General features: G+C 38.8%; 1 protein-coding gene across 8 annotated transcripts in view; it reads left to right on the forward strand.

Annotated features, from left to right (window-relative positions):
* GARNL3 (GTPase activating Rap/RanGAP domain like 3) overlaps positions 1-18,133 on the forward strand; it is a 153,868-nt gene that overhangs the window by 33,608 nt on the left and 102,127 nt on the right. For all 8 annotated transcript variants that reach the window (XM_039506413.1, XM_039506411.1, XM_039506412.1 and 5 more), the window contains 7 exons: positions 2,983-3,057; positions 4,239-4,338; positions 8,042-8,160; positions 14,632-14,696; positions 16,468-16,531; positions 16,798-16,824; positions 17,227-17,302. In XM_039506413.1, coding sequence (XP_039362347.1) covers positions 2,983-3,057; positions 4,239-4,338; positions 8,042-8,160; positions 14,632-14,696; positions 16,468-16,531; positions 16,798-16,824; positions 17,227-17,302 — 526 coding nt within the window. The remainder of the gene's footprint in view (positions 1-2,982; positions 3,058-4,238; positions 4,339-8,041; positions 8,161-14,631; positions 14,697-16,467; positions 16,532-16,797; positions 16,825-17,226; positions 17,303-18,133) is intronic.

Consider the following 18,133-nt stretch of genomic DNA (forward strand, 5'->3'; position numbering starts at 1 on the left):
CCGGTCCTCTGTCTGAAACCTCACGCATCAGATGAGGCGCGTAGGCTGCATACACTAGACATCAGACAGGCGCAGGACTTCTACGCCGTTCCATAAATCAGTGCAGTTGTTTGTTGCTGTCACGGACAGGATGAAGGGCTGCCCAGTGTCAGCCCAGAGAATTTTGTCTTGAATCATGGGGTGAACCTGCCACTGCTACGAGCTGGCAAAAGTGCCCCTGCCAGCGATTGTGACGGCTCATTCCTCTAGGGTGCAGGCGGCTTAGGCAGCCTTCCTGGCACAGGTGCTGATCCAAGAGATCTGTTGGGCCACCACCTGGTTGTCTGTCCATATGTTCACATCGCACTATGCACTGACTCGGCAGGTGCAAGACAATGCCGGCTTTGGCAGAGCTGTGCTACAAGCTGCACGACTATGAACTCTGAGCCCGCCTCCATTGATACTGCTTGCGAGTCACCTAGAATGGAATTGACATGAGCAAGCACTCAAAGAAGAAAAAACAATTACCTACCTTTCATAACTGTTGTTTTTAGAGATGTGTTGCTCACAGGGTGGATTTGATTTGAATCACTAGTCAGGAAGACTCGATTTGATCATGGATTTTTACATAAAAGTGCATTCTTGTTAGTTGTTATAACCTTAATACATATTCTTCACAACTCCAAGATAGATGTAGGTTTCATTTTTAAAAGGTACACACTATACATTTTTAAAGTGATTTATTTTGAAAACTTTTCAGATTAGTTTTACAGCTACATCAGAAAATGAATGATTGTTTGGTAATTTCATTTACCAAAGGCAATTGAAGCAGATATTTATGAAGTCATTGGGAGGTGAACTATCTCCAATTCAACAGGTTAATCATTAATATTTGGAGGATTTTCTTGACATGCTGTAATTAGGAGGAGAACATCACCAGACAGACATTTAAATTGTTTTATTTAACTAGAACAACATTATTATGTATTCTGAATTTTTTTTCAACAGCAAACATAATATTTTAACAAAACTAGCATATGAATTTTAGAATTCAGCTAAATGTTTGTTTTTTAAAATCAGGTTTTTTTTGTTAAAATTGTTTAACTAAAATAGTTAAATTTTTTTTAAAACTTTTTTAAAAAATCAACAACCGTTTTTGCTGTTAACAAGCATGTTATCTCTGGAGACACAAATCCACAGTTTGAGAACTGCAAAACTTAGCATCTCTGGTATCTTCTAGACTGAGCACTGAGTCCATTGGGTAGATAGAAAGATTAACCTAAATAATCAATGCAGAATCCCCTGGAACCTCACAAGATTGGGTCCCTAGTCTATGAACTATTGGAAACTCATTTACAAAACTTTTCTTAAACATTACATGAATATATTGTCTCATACTATAGAATTTATAATCCCTATTCCATGATGATATCTTTGAACTTCAATGTAGCTTAATTAATACTATCTTTAGTTAGTTTTTTCCTCAAAAATCTGATTTAAATAAAAAAAAATCTGACTTTTTCTATTTACTTGTTTTTAAAATCATTGATTTTTATCCACCCTATAACAATTACAACTATGTGTGTACTTGGGAAATGCCCACCAGACAGTAAGCAACCAGCCTTAATGGGCCATTAGGAAAAGACAATTAATCTTCAAAGATGTGGATTTCCCATCTTCCCTGGCGTTCCTTCATGTGGACATTGCAAATAAACCTGGTTTCCTGGTTGCTTTGATACTGCAGGGTCAGGTGATAAGGTCACCTGGTACAAAATACCACTTTGATACTGCTGGTACTTTCCCGCTGGAAACAAAGGCTTCCCGCCTTATGTAAATTCTATTTAAGGCTGGGAAGGAAGGCATTCAGGACTCTCCTCCTTTGCCTGCCCAGGAAGGAAGACTGCTAAAAACACCTGAAGGGAAAGGCAGGGTTGAGTCCAGGCTGAGACAGGGGTCCAGTTTGTAAAGAGAAATAAATGGAACTCTAAGCTACAGAAACTCTGCAACTTGCCTAAAACAACATTTAGGGTGAGAAATTACATTTTGTGACCTGTTTCTTGAGTGTATTAAGCTTAGTTTGCGTGTTTTGTTTTATCTGCTCAGTAATCTGCTTTGTTCTGTTTGCTGTCCTTTATAATCACTTTAAAATTTACCTTTTATAGTTAATAAACTGTTTATTCCAAAACCCAGTTTGTGCAATTCAAAAAGCTGTGCATATCTATTTCCACATTGAGGGAGAGGGTCAATTCTTATGAGCTTGCACTGTGCAGATCTTGCTATGCAGTGCAAGGCAATATTATGTTGGGTTTATACTCCAAAGGAGGTGTGAACGTGACTGCTGGCCATTCTTCTAGCTAAATCTTCCCAAACGGAGCTTATTTCAGTCTGTCTGCAGCTGGGTGTGGCCTTACCTGTGTGTGTGCTGGAGAAGGCTTGAGAGCCTAGCACAGCAAAAACAAACTGAGGAAACCCAGGCTGGTGGAAAAGGTGGGCTCAGTGAGACCCCAGCACATCAGGTGGTGCCCCAGGAGAGCGGTTCAACCCATCACAGTATACATATGTCATGGTCCAGGCAGCCTAGTTTTCTCTCCTTATGTAAAACTGTCCATCTTCAGGTAATCAGTTAGTGGAATTGCATCTCTCATAGTCGGGGCCTCTCAGTATTGAGCCTGCTTGGCTTTGAGTCAGTGAAGCCAAAATTTGAGACCAAAAAATCTTGTAATTTGTAGTGGGCAAGCCACTTCAACAGGTGAACACAAGAGCCCCTCCCCTGCCTTAGTCCTTATAGCTACAATGAATTAATTTCTGGTGGAAGTTGTCTTTTGTTGGCCAAACTGATAATTATTACTCTGAGTTGAGCTTATCTTTGAGGGAGAGGGGAAGGACAGGTTGCACACCTCTGGCTAAGATGGCGGAAGCCAAACTGGTTTTGTTTAATTTCTGATTAGGTGGAGGCTTTTGAAGTCAGAATTTGTATCTCTAACTTTAACTCTTTTTTCACAGCTTATATCTAGTGATGCTGATGGAGCCATTCAAAGAGCTGGACGTTTCCGAGTGGAAAACGGATCTTCTGATGAGGTAAGGAAAAGCCTCTGTTTATAGCTATTGCCTTTTCCTATTCAAAGATCAATCGATTAAATAACAGCATTTTCAAATTTCTGAAGTGTTGTATCAGAAGATTAGGGTTGGAAGAGACCTCAGGAGGTCATTAATTCAATATACAAGGTTGATATTCAATGCGAGGAAATTTATTCAGCTGCAGTGATTGGGTATTGTCAGAGCACTTTCCTCTCAGAAGCGTTCATGGATATGTCTGGTTCCTCTCAGTCCTCTAACTCTAAAAATAGATATTTGATATAGTGAAGGATAACCTAGCTTTACACTGTAGAATATAAATTGGTGAATTTGGGGCAGAAAAGGGCCCCTTACCAATCATTTCACAATTAGCTGCATACATTACTGTGGGGAGGGTGGGAGTTTGCTGAAGCATCTGATGTAAACCTGTACCAGAGTGATAATGCAGGATTGGATGACTAATAATCTGATCCAGTATGGTTGTGTGTGTGTGTAATGTCGTCTTGATATAAAATTATTTTCCTACATTTTTGAGACGAGATATAGAATCCTGATCAAGGTATAATCCTACTTCCAGCTTTGCTACTTCTATCCCCAGACTTTCTCATGTGAGTCAGTATATTTAATTTTAAATCCATGTATTTTACATCGGCCTGGCTGGCCATGTATGACACTTCTTTGGATGCAAGAGGTATTCCGGAATACCGGATACTTCTAAGGAATACCGGAATACTCTTGCATCCGAAGAAGTGGGTATTCACCCACGAAAGCTCATGCTGCAAAACGTCTGTTAGTCTATAAGGTGCCACAGGATTCTTTGTTGCTTTTACAGATCCAGACTAACACGGCTACCCCTCTGATACTTGATCTACAATGTAATATCTTCTACTTGTTTTCCCCTGACTGTCTTTCCTGAACAATCTATGACCCTCTGTACCAATATTCCAGTTATTCAGCAATCCAATATTCAAACCAGCTGTAAGCAATTTTTATTTCAGTTGCATTAAAATAGATTTCCAAATCAGCTCCATGCTTTTGAATGACGAATGGGCATAAGGATCAAACTCCACAGGTGCACTTAAGCTAATTTTGCTTGACTTTTCCCTGCATTATTCCCCCCTCCCCCACCTTTTGCATTTGGAAAGGTTTACTCTAATAATTTCCCAATTCTGTTTCTGCTTCAGAATGCAGATTTCACCCCAGGTACATGGCGCAGAACAGATGTGCACTTGGAAAACCCAGAGTACCACACCAGATGGTATTTCAAATATTTTCTAGGAAAAGGTAATTAATTACACTTTTGTAAATGGCTTAAACATGATTTTAAATAAATGAGAAATACTTTTCACATTTGAGTAATTGCAATTGTTAAAGTGCATGGGATTGACTTTATTTCTTATTATTAATATTGCACCTTCAGTGTGTGCAGTGCTGTACAGAAGATGGACTGAGGCAGACAGGTGGTTCCATGCCCCAAAGAGCTTAGCTTCTGATGTTATTGGGGGCACAATACAATCCAGGATGAGCACATGGTAGTATTTGGTCACTAAAGCTGTAATCATTCACTGCACTGCAGACTTTACTGCTAGTCCATTGGAACCTAAACTTCTCGTACTGACATGAGAGAGAAGCCCCAAACCCAAGAAGTCTTGTCACATCAGGGTTTCTTTCAAGAATTCTAGTGCTCCTCACTTTTCTATAACGTAAAAATGTTTTCAGAACACGTTTTGTTTAAGGATTTTTTTGGTTCTACTTCTTGTCCCAGACAAAATAAGGAAATACACTTGAAGTGTATGTGAATTGTTGAAGGCCAAGTTAGTTGCACATCAGGAAAAGTTTAGGCTCAGTTAAGACTTGAGTGAAGGTTCAGGTTAGTTTATATCATATCTGAAGTGGCTTACTCAATTGTCCTTGTTCTTTTTCACAAAATATTGTCCAGAACTGGCCCATTGAGTTGGCAGGATCTCACCAGATTAGTCAGTTAGGCCCCTACTTGGCTTTGTAAGTCTAAAAATAGCAATTATGCTGCTCCCTATAATGTAGCAATATTTTGTGAGATGGCATATTTGCAAAAGACTTTAAGGGAAATCAGTGGAAATGGCTTTTCTTCACAGATTTAATAGGAAAGAACTGAGATGGCAGAATCCTGTAGTTTGAGAGACTTGAAACATTAACTTTACAGAACAAAACAAAAAAATCCCTCTCTTCCCCTTGAAGCTGCAATTCCTCAATACATTTTCTCTTACATCTTCTAAATTTAAACCATTGCTCTTTGTAGTGAGGATCAAGTTTTTGATTTCCATGCTTTCTTCATTAAGTCCTTTAAAGCTGACAGAATCAGGATTTCTTAATGTGTTTGCCAGAGTCTTTCTTCTGTTCATTTTGTTTTCTAATACACAGCCTGAAATCTTAAACATCTATTTCTGAAAATCATTTTTACCTTTCTGTTATTTGTGTTTCTACAGTGCTTAGCACAATGTCCATGACAACGGCTCCTAAGCACTACCTGAGTACATACAAACAAATAAATAAAATGCACAATCTGGTTTGTTATTGTAGGGATGTTCACTAGGGTTAGGCTGTATACACCAGATTTTCATAGCTACTTCCTTGTGCATACTTGGTGGTTTTGAATTTGCCTGTTAGTGCTGGATAGCTAGAAAAATATATTTTTAAATAAGTTTTATTGGAAAAAATCTCTCAAAATTACTTGCATTTTACAAACAGATGCAAGAAAAATAGAAACTTTAACATTTGAATCTATTGACAGTGGTCCTTTAAGTCATGTTCTTAAAAATAACCTCGGGTGCCAGAGACTAGAGACAAATTCCTAAAAAAAGCCAAATTTCTGAGGTATTTTGGAAGCTATTGGATCAACTGAATATTTACTTTTGAAATCGCACAGAACACTGAAACTTCTCAATGGAAATGCTGATTAAAGAATGGTGTTGGCTGTAGTATATCAATTTATAAACTTTAGAAATGGAAAGAGCAGGAGTTGTGCACTGCATGTTATCACATTTGGGAACTGCTGAGCTTCCAAGTTCATTAGCATGCTTTGCAAGTGACATATTCTCAGTTTGGCCTGTTTGTGGGGGAGAGAATGAGGAGAGAAAAGGCTTGACCTAATGCTGTCATGGCCTCTCTTAAAAGAAAGCATCATGGTTACTATTTATATAAACATATATAGGGTAGATGATCTGTCAGTACTATAATAAATCCAGAAAGCCAAGTTTTAAAGGGCAGGTGAGTTGTATCTGCATAGTGAAATCAGATATCCGCAGAGGATCAATCTCTTGGATTCAGCAACAGTAAAAACAGGACTGTGTCAGCTTTGCCCTATGCAAATAGTTTTGGTAAAAAAAAAAAGAAGTGTATTTATTGTTATTCATAGAACTGATTTTCAGTAGGTGTCTAGCACATTTTAGGGTAAAATTGTGGTGGCCTTACTCATGTTAGTTATCTCATTGATAAATCATAGACATGTAGGGATGGAAGGGACGTCAGGAGGCCATCTAGTCCATGCCCCCACACTGACGCAGGATTATAGATACCTAGACCTTCCCTGACAGGTGTTTGTCAACCTGTTCTTAAACACGTCCAATATCAAGGATTCCACAACATCACTTGGTAACCTAGTCTGGTTATAGTTAGAAAGTGTTTCCTAATATCTAACCTAAATCTTCCTTGCTGTAGATTGACAATTACTTCTTGTCCTACCTTCAGTGGACATGAGGAATAATAGATCACCATCCTCTTGATAACAACCTTTTACATATTTGAAGACTGTTCTCACGTCACACACACCTACACCCCAGCCTTCTTTTCTCTAAGCTAAATATGAGCAATTTCAAGCCTTTTCTCAAACATTTTGGACCTTAAAATCATTAAAACTTCCACTGAAGCTGACATCTCCTTTGTATGATGAATCTTGGGTCCATAACACCAACTGCCTGCTATTAATGTTTTGTCAGTTCTTACATGCTAAATGGAAGCTTCAAGGCAGCATTAAGTTTACAATTATCATTGCAAAAAGCCAGGAACTTGAAAATGTTAAGGTTATAACACAGTTACATACTCTGTATATTATGATGTACATAATGACATTAATATGACAGATACACATTTGAATAGAAAAACAAAAATACATCTGAGTTAATGCTGTAGGAACCTTAACTTGCTGTAATTAAATGCAAAAACAATGTATAGCTGAGATTTTAAATGTACAAAAGATTGGAATTTTAAAGTTGTTTCCCACAGAAATGGAAGCTCAAGTTGTAAATACATAATATATAATATTTAATATTGTGGTAAGGTGACTGAGGCATAGTTGCTGTTGGAACCATAATTATGAATTCTATGACCTTTCTGTGTGTATTTAAAACATCAGTGATAACACAGACCTTTCATAATTTAAAAACATTTTCTCAAATCATGTGTCTTCCTTAAAATCAATGGCATCCTTATTTGTTTTATTAGGCTTCAGTAAAGCCATTATTGACCAGCATAGACCAAATGTTAAATGCAGATGTTGTGTACTCTGGGACTGGACATACACACTGAAATTGCTACCGCAGCATGACAGAGAGCACAAAACCAAGAGCAGAGAAGGGGACAAAGGATAGAGTAAGCAAAAGGAATGGAAAGTGTTTAGTGAGGATTGAGAGAGTTCAGAGGAAAATGTGACTGTGAGATTATTATAGGACCTGCTAGAATGAGGAACTCAAACTAGATGCAATAAGTAGAAGAATTCAGAGGGTGGTGGAGTGGTGGAAGCTGGAGGAGTGGCAGAGAGATTGAACAAGAGAAGGTTATTTTAATCAAGGCAAGAGATCACAGCACATGGACAAGGGTTTCAGCAGCGGGAAAAGTGAGTTAAGGAGATTTTGGCAATATGCTGCTGGAAACCTACCAACAATGTAGTTCCTTTTGTAACAATTTTTTTCCCTTGTATAATTGTTTTTCACTTGTCATGTTTCCTTTCCAGTTCATCAGAATTACATAGGTACAGATGCAGAGAAGAACCCTTTTTTTCTGTCTGTCGTGCTCTCCAACCAAAACAATCAACGTGTCCCTCAATACCGCTCAATTCTCTGGAAAAAAACAGTAAGGAACAAATACTAATTGTTGCCTGCCTGCCTGCTCTCCATGGTTTTTTAGGGCATTTCCTTCCCTCAGTTGTACCACTGAATTCTTAACATTTTTCCATAGCTACTCTGCTGTGGTTACCACAGGAGATACATATATGGTATGAGTAAGCCCAGAAGAGAATTCAAACAAATCTTCTCTGTAGGGTTCATGTTTCCAGATGCTAATTTTTTGTCATCCTGGCTTCCTTCACCTACAGGAAACCTTTGGATCCCCTGCTGACCGCCTAAAGGTCATTAACTAGGTATTAAAACTCACTTATTTTTAAGTACTTACTATTTCGGAGCACTGTCAGTGTGGATAGCTTTATATAAAACATAGGAGAAGAAATGATTCCTATTCCAAGGACGTTCAATTCTGCATTTAGCGAGATCATACAGTTTGGATTGTCAGTATGTTGAATGACTTGCATAGAAGTTCAGTCACAAATGGGCATATTTTAATTATTCATTGTAGTGAATTATCATTGTAAAGCTTCACAGAAGTTGTATTTCAAGAAGATATACAAATGCATAGAGGGTGGATGTGTGACCACAAGGAGAGAGAGGAAGATCCATGTCTATGGGATAACATAAAAGGAGAAGTAAAGATCAGAGAAGAAGGATTCAAAGAGAGTGGAGAGCAGACAGATGGGAGTGGGAAAAGAGAGGTGAGATATAGGCAGGGATGGAGTTGTCAAGGGCCTTGAAATAGATGATGACAAGAAGCGTAAAGTGCAATATGGAAGGCAAGATGAAGCCAGTGGAGGAGGGGAGTGACCTGGGCAGAAGCAGTAGAAGTGGTTTAAAGGGAAAAGGATATTGTAAAATATGAAGTGTTGGTAGAGTGTCGTTAACACATAACCACTTAAATAATTTATGCAAACTAAAAAAGCAAACAGGAAAATTAGACAGATTTATACAACTCCCAGGCAGTGAGAGTACATCAAAAGAATATCACCCACATGTACTTCCTGTCTCACGTGTATTGCAGAAGAGATTTTGGTCAATTCTTGGTGGTATTTGCTTCCTAGGAATCACCCCATCCATATTGATTTGTTCCATGTTTCCTGGCTCTTGAGTGGACTGTCTTTACAAAAAACAAATTAAAAACAAAACCACTAAAAAAGGAAACGGGAAAAAAAATTGAGATTACATTGGGGGGGGGGGGAATGTTCTCTTCATTCTGCACTTTAGACTCCCCCATTGTACAGTAAAAATATGATGACAGATGGAAGTGTCAGTTACTTCAAAATACACTACTCCAAATTATTAGCAATTTATGGCTGCTGAATCAGTACAGTGGGCACATTTAAGTTCATTCCAGTTCTCGAGATATTACTGGTTTTAGTGGTATTATCCATTCTAAATATAGGAAATATAATTAAAACTGGAATTAACTTTTTAATGCACCCACTGTATGTAGGAGAAAAGCTGGACAGTGTACAGATTATATAGTTTTGCTTGTGAGTGTTGTTTGATCCTACTGGATGCCTTAATAGTCCCGTGTTTGTCATCAGAAGTGCTACATATGAACATCAGCTGCAAATGAATAAAAACTCTTTGAATTTCCTTGGTTTTCCTTTTGTTATTTATCTGATATGGTTCTTTAGTGATGTGATCATTAGCCAATAAAATCTTTACTCACAGAAATAGTCTTCCAAATAACAATTTTAGTGATAACTTTTTAATGAATTTTGGTAACCTCCCAGGCTGAGTTTGAAACAAGATTATGCCCTTGCTGTATCCACCTACTGTGTGATACCGTATGACACACAGTGCATAAAATGACTGAATATGCGCTCAAAATAAGGACTGTGGGAACATCTGCCATTCAGCAATCATTTGATCAGCTCTTCTAAATTTTCAGGAGCAGGTATACAATAGTTAGAGTTCTGCAGCTAAGAACTGATGTGGTCTAGGTGTGAGCCTTGTAGGATTTCCTTCTGTGGTTTAGTAAATGACAGTAAAATTCCACCATGTGTTCAGGAAATATTGAGATAAAGTAAATAATAGACCTCATGCCATTTTACAAGTCAAAAGAATATCAGTGGTTTTATGCATAATCAAAATTAAAGTGTAAGGTCATCAATGATGTCTCTGGGAGTCTATTAAGTCCACTTTAAAAAGCTTTACAGAAACCTACTAAATGGCTTTATGTCAATGGAATATTTTCTTCCAGCACCAGGAAGAAAACTGAGACATGTTGTTCTTCGGTCTTCATTTTTCTGTAAAATATTTTGCTGTTGTATTGTGTTTTGTGATTCTAAAAAAATTATTTATTTTTCTTTGTGATAGGGCTGGGAACATAACCGGCTGGATTGTGTTTGTCCCCCTGTATAGGAGATGTAAATGGAAGGGAGGCGCCGCCTTCTTATTGTTGCCCTGGCATAACCATGTAGTGTCCCGGCATCATAATGTGATCCATTAAGCTCTTGACCCTACTACAAAGAACAGACACGCTTTTGAAAGGTCAAAGTAACATGCACTGCAATAGCAAAATATATGCTCCCTGGTACTGCCTCCTTTCCAAAGGGGGACACAGAAAAGGTGGGGCCATGGCCCCATTCCCCTTCACACAGTCTATGGAACTTATTAAATGCCTCAGAGAACATATATTCCTAGGAGCACCAAGCTGAATTGTGCTTCCCAGAGTTCTTCCTAAGGCATTGCAGCTCCATTCCACTCCCAGAGTGGGCCAGTACCAATAGGTACAGTGTGGCCCACAGTTTAGAGGGCTGATATTTTTCTTTTAGTGTTAGTGTTAGCTGCTCTCTGATTTCCTACCCCTCTTTTTCCCCCTGAATTGTGTGTAAAAGCTTCTAAGATGTTTACAACATATGGCTCTTCTTCAAGTGGTCTCTGCATATTGCCTTCTGTAGGATGCACTGACAGTTTGTAGCTGAGATGGTGGAACCTTACTCATGTTGCCTGTTGGAGGACTCTCAGGCCCTTGTCTGCCCATTCCCTCACCATCATGAAGTTCTAGGGTAGGGATCTCAAAGTCCCGGTCCGCGGGCCATCTGTGGCCCAGACATCAACAAACTGACAGGACTTGAAGTGTCTGGCAAACACTAAAAACTCTCTGGCAGGTGAAGAATTGTATAAAGTTGTATGACAGTTTTATTATTTCTAAGAAATTCAAAATTAAAAATACAATATAAATGTTTTCTTTTCTGAACACCATCTTCAGTGACATTATTGGCCCTCTGGGAGGATTTGAGGACTGGCACTGTCCCTAAGGTAAATTGAGTTTGAGACCCCTGTCCTAGGGGCTAGGTTTGGCACTGACTGCCTCAGTCCCTTCCAGCACCAGCAGTGGTGGATTAGGAAACCAGACTGAACCTGTGGTCTAAAGCTTTCTTCAAGATAGCTATTTTATTAGGCTTTAGCTATAGCTATTGTTTATAGTTATTTAGTATAAGGTTTTATTAAACTAGGTTTATAGTAATTTAGTATAAGGTTTTATTAAAATAGCAGAGTGAAAAAACACTTGAGTGAAGTAGCAAATATTATTACAAACTCAATTATGGGCAGGTCTACACTCCGTCAGGGATAGATGCTCTGAGATTGATCCACCCGCCAAATCGACTGCAGATTGATCTCCAGTCAATCCCTGTACTCTACCCCTGACGAGAAGAGTAATGTAAGTCGACTGGAGATTTTCTCCCGTTGACCCCCCTGTGGTGTAGACCCCACAGTAACTTGACCTAAGGTACGTCGACTCCAGCTACGTTATTCGTGTAGCTGGAGTTGCATAGCGTAGGTTGACTTACTGTGGTAGTGTAGACAGAGCCTATGTTTGTCATAGCCAAACCAGAAATTGAAGGATCCGAATTTATCATCAGCAACACAATTAGAAATTATGAATGTTGTGCCAGATCTACATGTCGGTTCCAGTCTTCTTACCCAATCTCCTGTTACCGTAGTGCTCACAATTGTCACTTGGATCTGATGTCTCCACCTTAATGGGATGTAGGAAGTGAAGAATTGAGAAAGAGGAAATCATCTTCAGAGTCAGAAAAAAGAAGGGTAAAGGAGCACCATGCCTGGCCTCTGCTTTAACCTCCTAAAACAGATTCTCCTAGTAAACTAGTCTCTCCAGTGCCAGGACCACTGCTGTTGCCTCTGTGTTCTGGATTGGATCTGTAATCAGATCTGCAATCTGTAGAAAATTACAAGCAAGGGGTGCTATCAGTTTGTATGTCCTTAGAAAATCTCTGGCTCTCAACCAGTCCAAGAGGACCCTTATTATGGATAATGTTATGAATTGGATTTGGCTATAGCTTACTGGCCAGACTGGCAGATGCCACCGTGTTCGAGAAGCCCTTGTTGGCCATCCCCAGATCAACAGAACAGTGTACAGTTTCAGTCCCCTCTAGCACTTCCAGAAACAGTTCCCAGAGATTTGAAGATACCAGATCTATTGACAAAATATAGCAGGAGACCAGTCTCCTACTCTATCATACAACTGTTTTATAGGAATTTCAGGAGATGGATCCTGAAATTAACAATCAAACATCTCCCAGAGCACTGTGTCTGCATTGGACCCCATTCCCCACCTAGAGTGGCAACAGCAGCTGTCCTTTCCCATCTCAGAGAGGTATAGGCAGCAACATGGCAAGGATGGTAACAAGGACAACCCATCCTCAGCACTTCCCAGCACTTAGGGTGCATATGATTAGGTGGATGGGCTGGTGCCTATTGCATTTTTTCTCTCCTGCTATGCTCAGTCTTCTGATGGTTGGATGTTGATGGAGTTCCCCAGAGCAGTAGGTCTTGGATTAATATCCCATTGAGATGAATGAGGTAGTTCAAACATCTCAGAGCTATTGTCTCAGGCTCTCTGCAAACTCAAGGAGATGTTACTGTGTCAGTCAGTTCATGTTTGTTTTTCTTCCCAACCATGGGGACTAGAAACTTTTTAAAATGAGAGCTCAGATTCTGCTGTAATCGCTTGTCTCTGGGAGCAGAGGTCCCAGACACAGGGCTGTAGTGCCTATGCCTTACTTAAGCCATCCTTGTGTTCAGGTACTCAGGTAGCTTCTCTCTCACAGGGGCTAATGTCAGATGCTTTATGGGAAGGTTTAAGAGTCTCCATAATGGGTAGTTAACTTCACCTATAGGCATGCTATTACTTTTTTCCTAACCCAAGACAGTTAGGCCTGGTCTACACTAGGGCGGGGGGTCGAACTAAGGTACACGACTTCAGCTACGCGAATAGCGTAGCTGAAGTCGAACTACCTTAGTTCGAACTTCTTACCTGTCCAGATGCCGCGGGATCGAAGTCTGCGGCTCCCCCGTCGACTCCACCACCGCCGTTCGCGGTGGTGGAGTTCCGGAGTCGACGGGAGTGTGTTCGGAGTTCGAACTATCGCGTCTAGATTAGACGCGATAGTTCGAACTCCGAGAAGTCGAACGCTACCCGTCGACCCGGCCGGTAAGTATAGACGTACCCTCAGTGATTAGATTAAGTCCTGATCCATGAGGCTTTATATACCTTATGAACTTTTATTCTAGCTAATATAACTATTTTTATTATCCACCTAAATATATAATATTTTATTTAACCCTGCAATTATTGCTGCAGTATCTTGTAGCACTGAGTTCCAAAGTTGAATAATACATTTTGTAAAAATATTTTCTTCTATTTGTTCATTTACTGGACTTAATTTTTGTTGGCTGTCCCTTTATTCTTGTATTATGAGACTGTAAAGAGGAGCACCTGACTTACTTTCTCTGTACAATTTAATATTTTTATACTTGTAAGACATTACTTCTTATATGGGCTCTCTAAACTTAAATAGCCTTAATTTTTTTAGTCTCTCCTCCTGTGGAAATCTATCCATGCTACTAATAATTTTCATTGTCCTTATCTGCAACACTTTTTAATTCTGAGATGAGTGGCCAAAACTGAATACAGTATTCCAAGTGAAGGGCATGTTATCAATTTATATAATGGCATTATAATTATAATAAAGCTTTTAATATTTTGTTTTGCCTTTTTTGACTACCACTGTACACTGAGAAAATTCAATTTAGCAGTCCATAGTGATACAGTGACAATTTTTCCTAAGTAGTTATAGATAACTTAGGACCCATTAATGTGTATGTATAGTTCGTGTTCCTCTCAATGGACACTGTCTTGCAATTGTCTACATTTTAATTTTATCAGTCCTCATGCTGTTAGATGACTTAACATTGTTAATTCCCCCTGCAGTTCCTCACATTCCATTATACTCTAAATTAGCGTAAATAATTTTGCGTCCTCTACATGTTTTGTCACATCACTCTCTTCCTCCCCTTTTCCAGGTAATTAACAAATATATTTAGATAACATTGAGGATGGGATCCTGGTTTTTAGTCTGCTTGTTTTTACTAAGATTCATACTTAGTTACATAGAGAATTTCAGCATTTGATATAACCTCTTCTAGTATTTTTCCTTTATAGGGTACTCAGAAAATATGCCTCCCTTACAGTCCCACGAAAACATTATCAGTGAAATCTATTTTAAGGTAAATATTCACAATGAGTTATCATTAAATGTATTTGTCTGTGCCCTATTTTCCTTTTCTGTCATTCAGAAGCTTTATTTCTGTTCATATTTTCTTTTTCATTATGGCTGTAGAAAACAGTGAAACAAAGAATACAGTTCTTAAGGAAAGCATATATATGAAGGTGCCTCCAGTCCAGGTGCTATAGAATGCCAAGTAATAGCCTTGTGAAACCTCTATGGCAATGGAGAAATACAACTCTAAGCACCTTTTCGGGGGGTGGGGCAGAGTGTGTGTGGGGAAATATCTTTAACTTCGAAATTTGGCACTAACTGGAACTAACTAATTGGTGCTTGAGAGGAAGTGATCTTGGGCTTGCTTGTGGACAGACCAGCTGAAGCCTCACAAAGTTGGGTGGAGAGATCTGAGTAGAATGTGGCTGAGAGGGTAAAGGCAACCAAGAAAGAAACAAAGATTCCTAAACAGATTAGAGTTCTTAGCTGATTCTCTCCTTCTCTGCTTTCTCATGTGGGATATTGTGGATTCTCTTCTGCACTGTTTCCCAGACTTTTGAAAGCTGACCCCCCCACCCTTTCAGGAAAGGAAATCAAATGCACTCCCCACCCACTCACCATGTGTTGTTAAAGGTCTTACTCATCTTACCACCTCCCCGCCCTCCATCTAGTCTTTTGTCCTCCCATCCATGAAGTGCAATAGTTAACAGTGTTAACATTTAGAATATCATTGGTATATGATTTCAGAGTGGTAGCTGTGTTAGTCTGTATCAGCAAAAACAATGAGGAGTCCTTGTGGCACCTTAGAGACTAACAAATTTATTTGGGCATAAGCTTTCGTGGCTTAAAACCCACTTCATCAGATGCATGGAGTGAAAAATACAGTAAGCAGAATATATATTATAGCACATGAAAAGATGGGAGTTGCTTTACCAAGTGAAGGGTCAGTGCTAACGAGGCCAATTCAGTTAAGGTGGAAGTAGCCTATTCTCAACAGTTGACAAGAAGGGGTAAATGTCAAGGGAGAGAAAATTTCTTTTTGTAGTGACCCATCGACTCCCAGTCTTTATTCAGGCCTAAGTTGATGGTGTCCAATTTGCAAATTAATTCCAGTTCTGCAGTTTCTCGTTTGAGTTTGTTTTTGAAGTTTTTTTGTTGAAGAATTCTTCAATTCCCACTTTGTGAAATCTTGAACCGTTGGGTAAAACAAGACTAGGAGAGAGATGGTGGATAAAATTTCATATAGTCAGAGCTATAGATAAGGTTATTTTGTCTGTTTAATAAGTCATATTTTGTATTTTTCTGCATCTACAAAAGTTTTATGATGTTTCTTATGTATACAGTTGACTATGTTTCTATTTTCCTGTGTTGCTTGTGCATATTTAGGTTGTAGTTTTATGTCAAGCTTAATAATACACCCGTTTGTTTTGATTTTCACTTCCCTTATGGTACTTTTTAGGAAGCATAGGAAAAGTGTACAAAACAAAATTCACTATTGTGTCATATTAAAAGGATAACTATGATGTTCCTTATCCCAGAGCTTTATATGCAAACAAAATAAGGTTTAACTTGCTGGCAATGCAATATCTTACTCATTTCTTTCTCTAAATTCCCATGCAGTAGTCAGTGTCACAGGGCAAAGAGATCATTAGAATGCAAACATAGATGATAAAATGGCTATTCAGTTAATTCTTTATGTGCAGATGTGTCTCTCTAAATGGCTAATATTGAAAAATATCCTCTCTCTTACAAAATCTATTATTTTAATTGCATTTCAGTGCCATGAATCTTGACAAATTTGAAAAAAGCCCTAGGGAAATTCTTCACCCTGAGATACAAAAGGTAAGGAAGAGATTGTTTTCTTCCCTCTTGTGTTTTAGAACACACTATTTATAGAAATAAATTGTACTAGTTGTTGCTCAGTTGCAGTGGCAGGACATGATAGTGCAGATTACAGTTCTGTGACATTGCCAAAAAACATTGTGGCTTGAAGTGTATTGAAGTGTCACTTGAAAAGGAAAACAACTTTGATTTTTAAAGGAGTGGAAATAAGATGGTTAGATCTTTGTTTATCTGAGTGCTAACCACGCTTTTTTTTTTTTAAACAGGATTTACTGGTTCTTGAAGAGCAAGAGGTAAGTGTAAACTGATCACTTTGAACTCACAAAACCCATTCAGCGAATATTAGCTTTGCATTTAGAATAAGTTCCCATTTAGTTGTAATAACTGAGAAACCAGTCATTTCTTGTAACAAGGACTGTAATGTGAGGCACTGTGGCGCGTGCAAAGCTGAAGATTGTCTGTCTGTAAGTTCCATTGTGAATACATTTAAGTACATAAATAGAATTTCATCATATGACCTAAAGATAAATTAGTGGAGAAAAATATAAATGTGGTATTTGTGTAACACAAGGATATGGGCTATATATTTCCATAAGTAGGACTTGTATACAAATCCTTAGTGGAAAAATTATAAGAAAAGTACATTTGTTGACCTTTCCTGATTAACACACTATATCCCTGTTTTTATTTCTCAGGGCTGCGTAAATTTTAAGTTTGGAGTTCTTTATGCCAAAGATGGTCAACTTACAGACGATGAAATGTTCAGCAATGGTGAGTCAGCTTTTCATCTGGTAATTGAACACTTTTGGCTGCCTGAACGGAAAAACAATAGGACTGCATATTGACCCTGTATATTGACTATGAGGAAGAGAGATGGTTATTAGTGCTATGCTAATGATGGGTCTTTTCTGTGTGCAGGACTTGCAAACTTAATCCAGTATCAGGGTCTGAGCTGGCCTTTGTGTTAGAGTAAAAGATTGCATTATTTTTACATTTATGCATAAAAGGATTAAAAAGTCAGCTTCTCACAGTTGCTGTTTTTGACACCGGTGTGATATTGCAAATGCACTTTGAGTAGCTCTGTATATTCCCACTTATGAAATATTGTGCCACCTTTTGGTAGAACCCTTTTTTCTAGCAATGTAGCTAGAGGGCTCCTGTGGCCCCACCCCTTTCCTCAGCATACCCCACATACCGAGTGTGAGGCTACAAAGGTGGCAAAGTGCCTTCCCACCTCCATTCTGCCTAACCGCATGCCTGGGTGGATGTGAAACCTTCAGAGGCAGAGTCTCCTCTTCTAAGAATTAGTTTAGCATTTTCATATCGCAATTTATCAAAATCATCTAAAGTATTTCTGATTCGTGATGGCTGGGCACCATTTCCAGTACAAGGTGCTCCCATTTAGCTTTTCCTTGGCACCCAGAGTACGTACAAAATGTCCTTCTGCTGTAGTGTCTCATTTAAGGAATGAGGATATTTTCATTTACCCTTTCTTGGATGATTAGCTGCTAAAAGCAACTTTGCATGAGGACCCGATGAGCCACATAGCCCCCAGGACCAAACTTCTCTCAGACCTAGGATTCTTTCTGTCCTGCTCAAAGG

This window comes from Mauremys reevesii, linkage group 19 (genome assembly GCF_016161935.1).
Source record: "Mauremys reevesii isolate NIE-2019 linkage group 19, ASM1616193v1, whole genome shotgun sequence".
Taxonomy (NCBI): domain Eukaryota; kingdom Metazoa; phylum Chordata; order Testudines; family Geoemydidae; genus Mauremys; species Mauremys reevesii.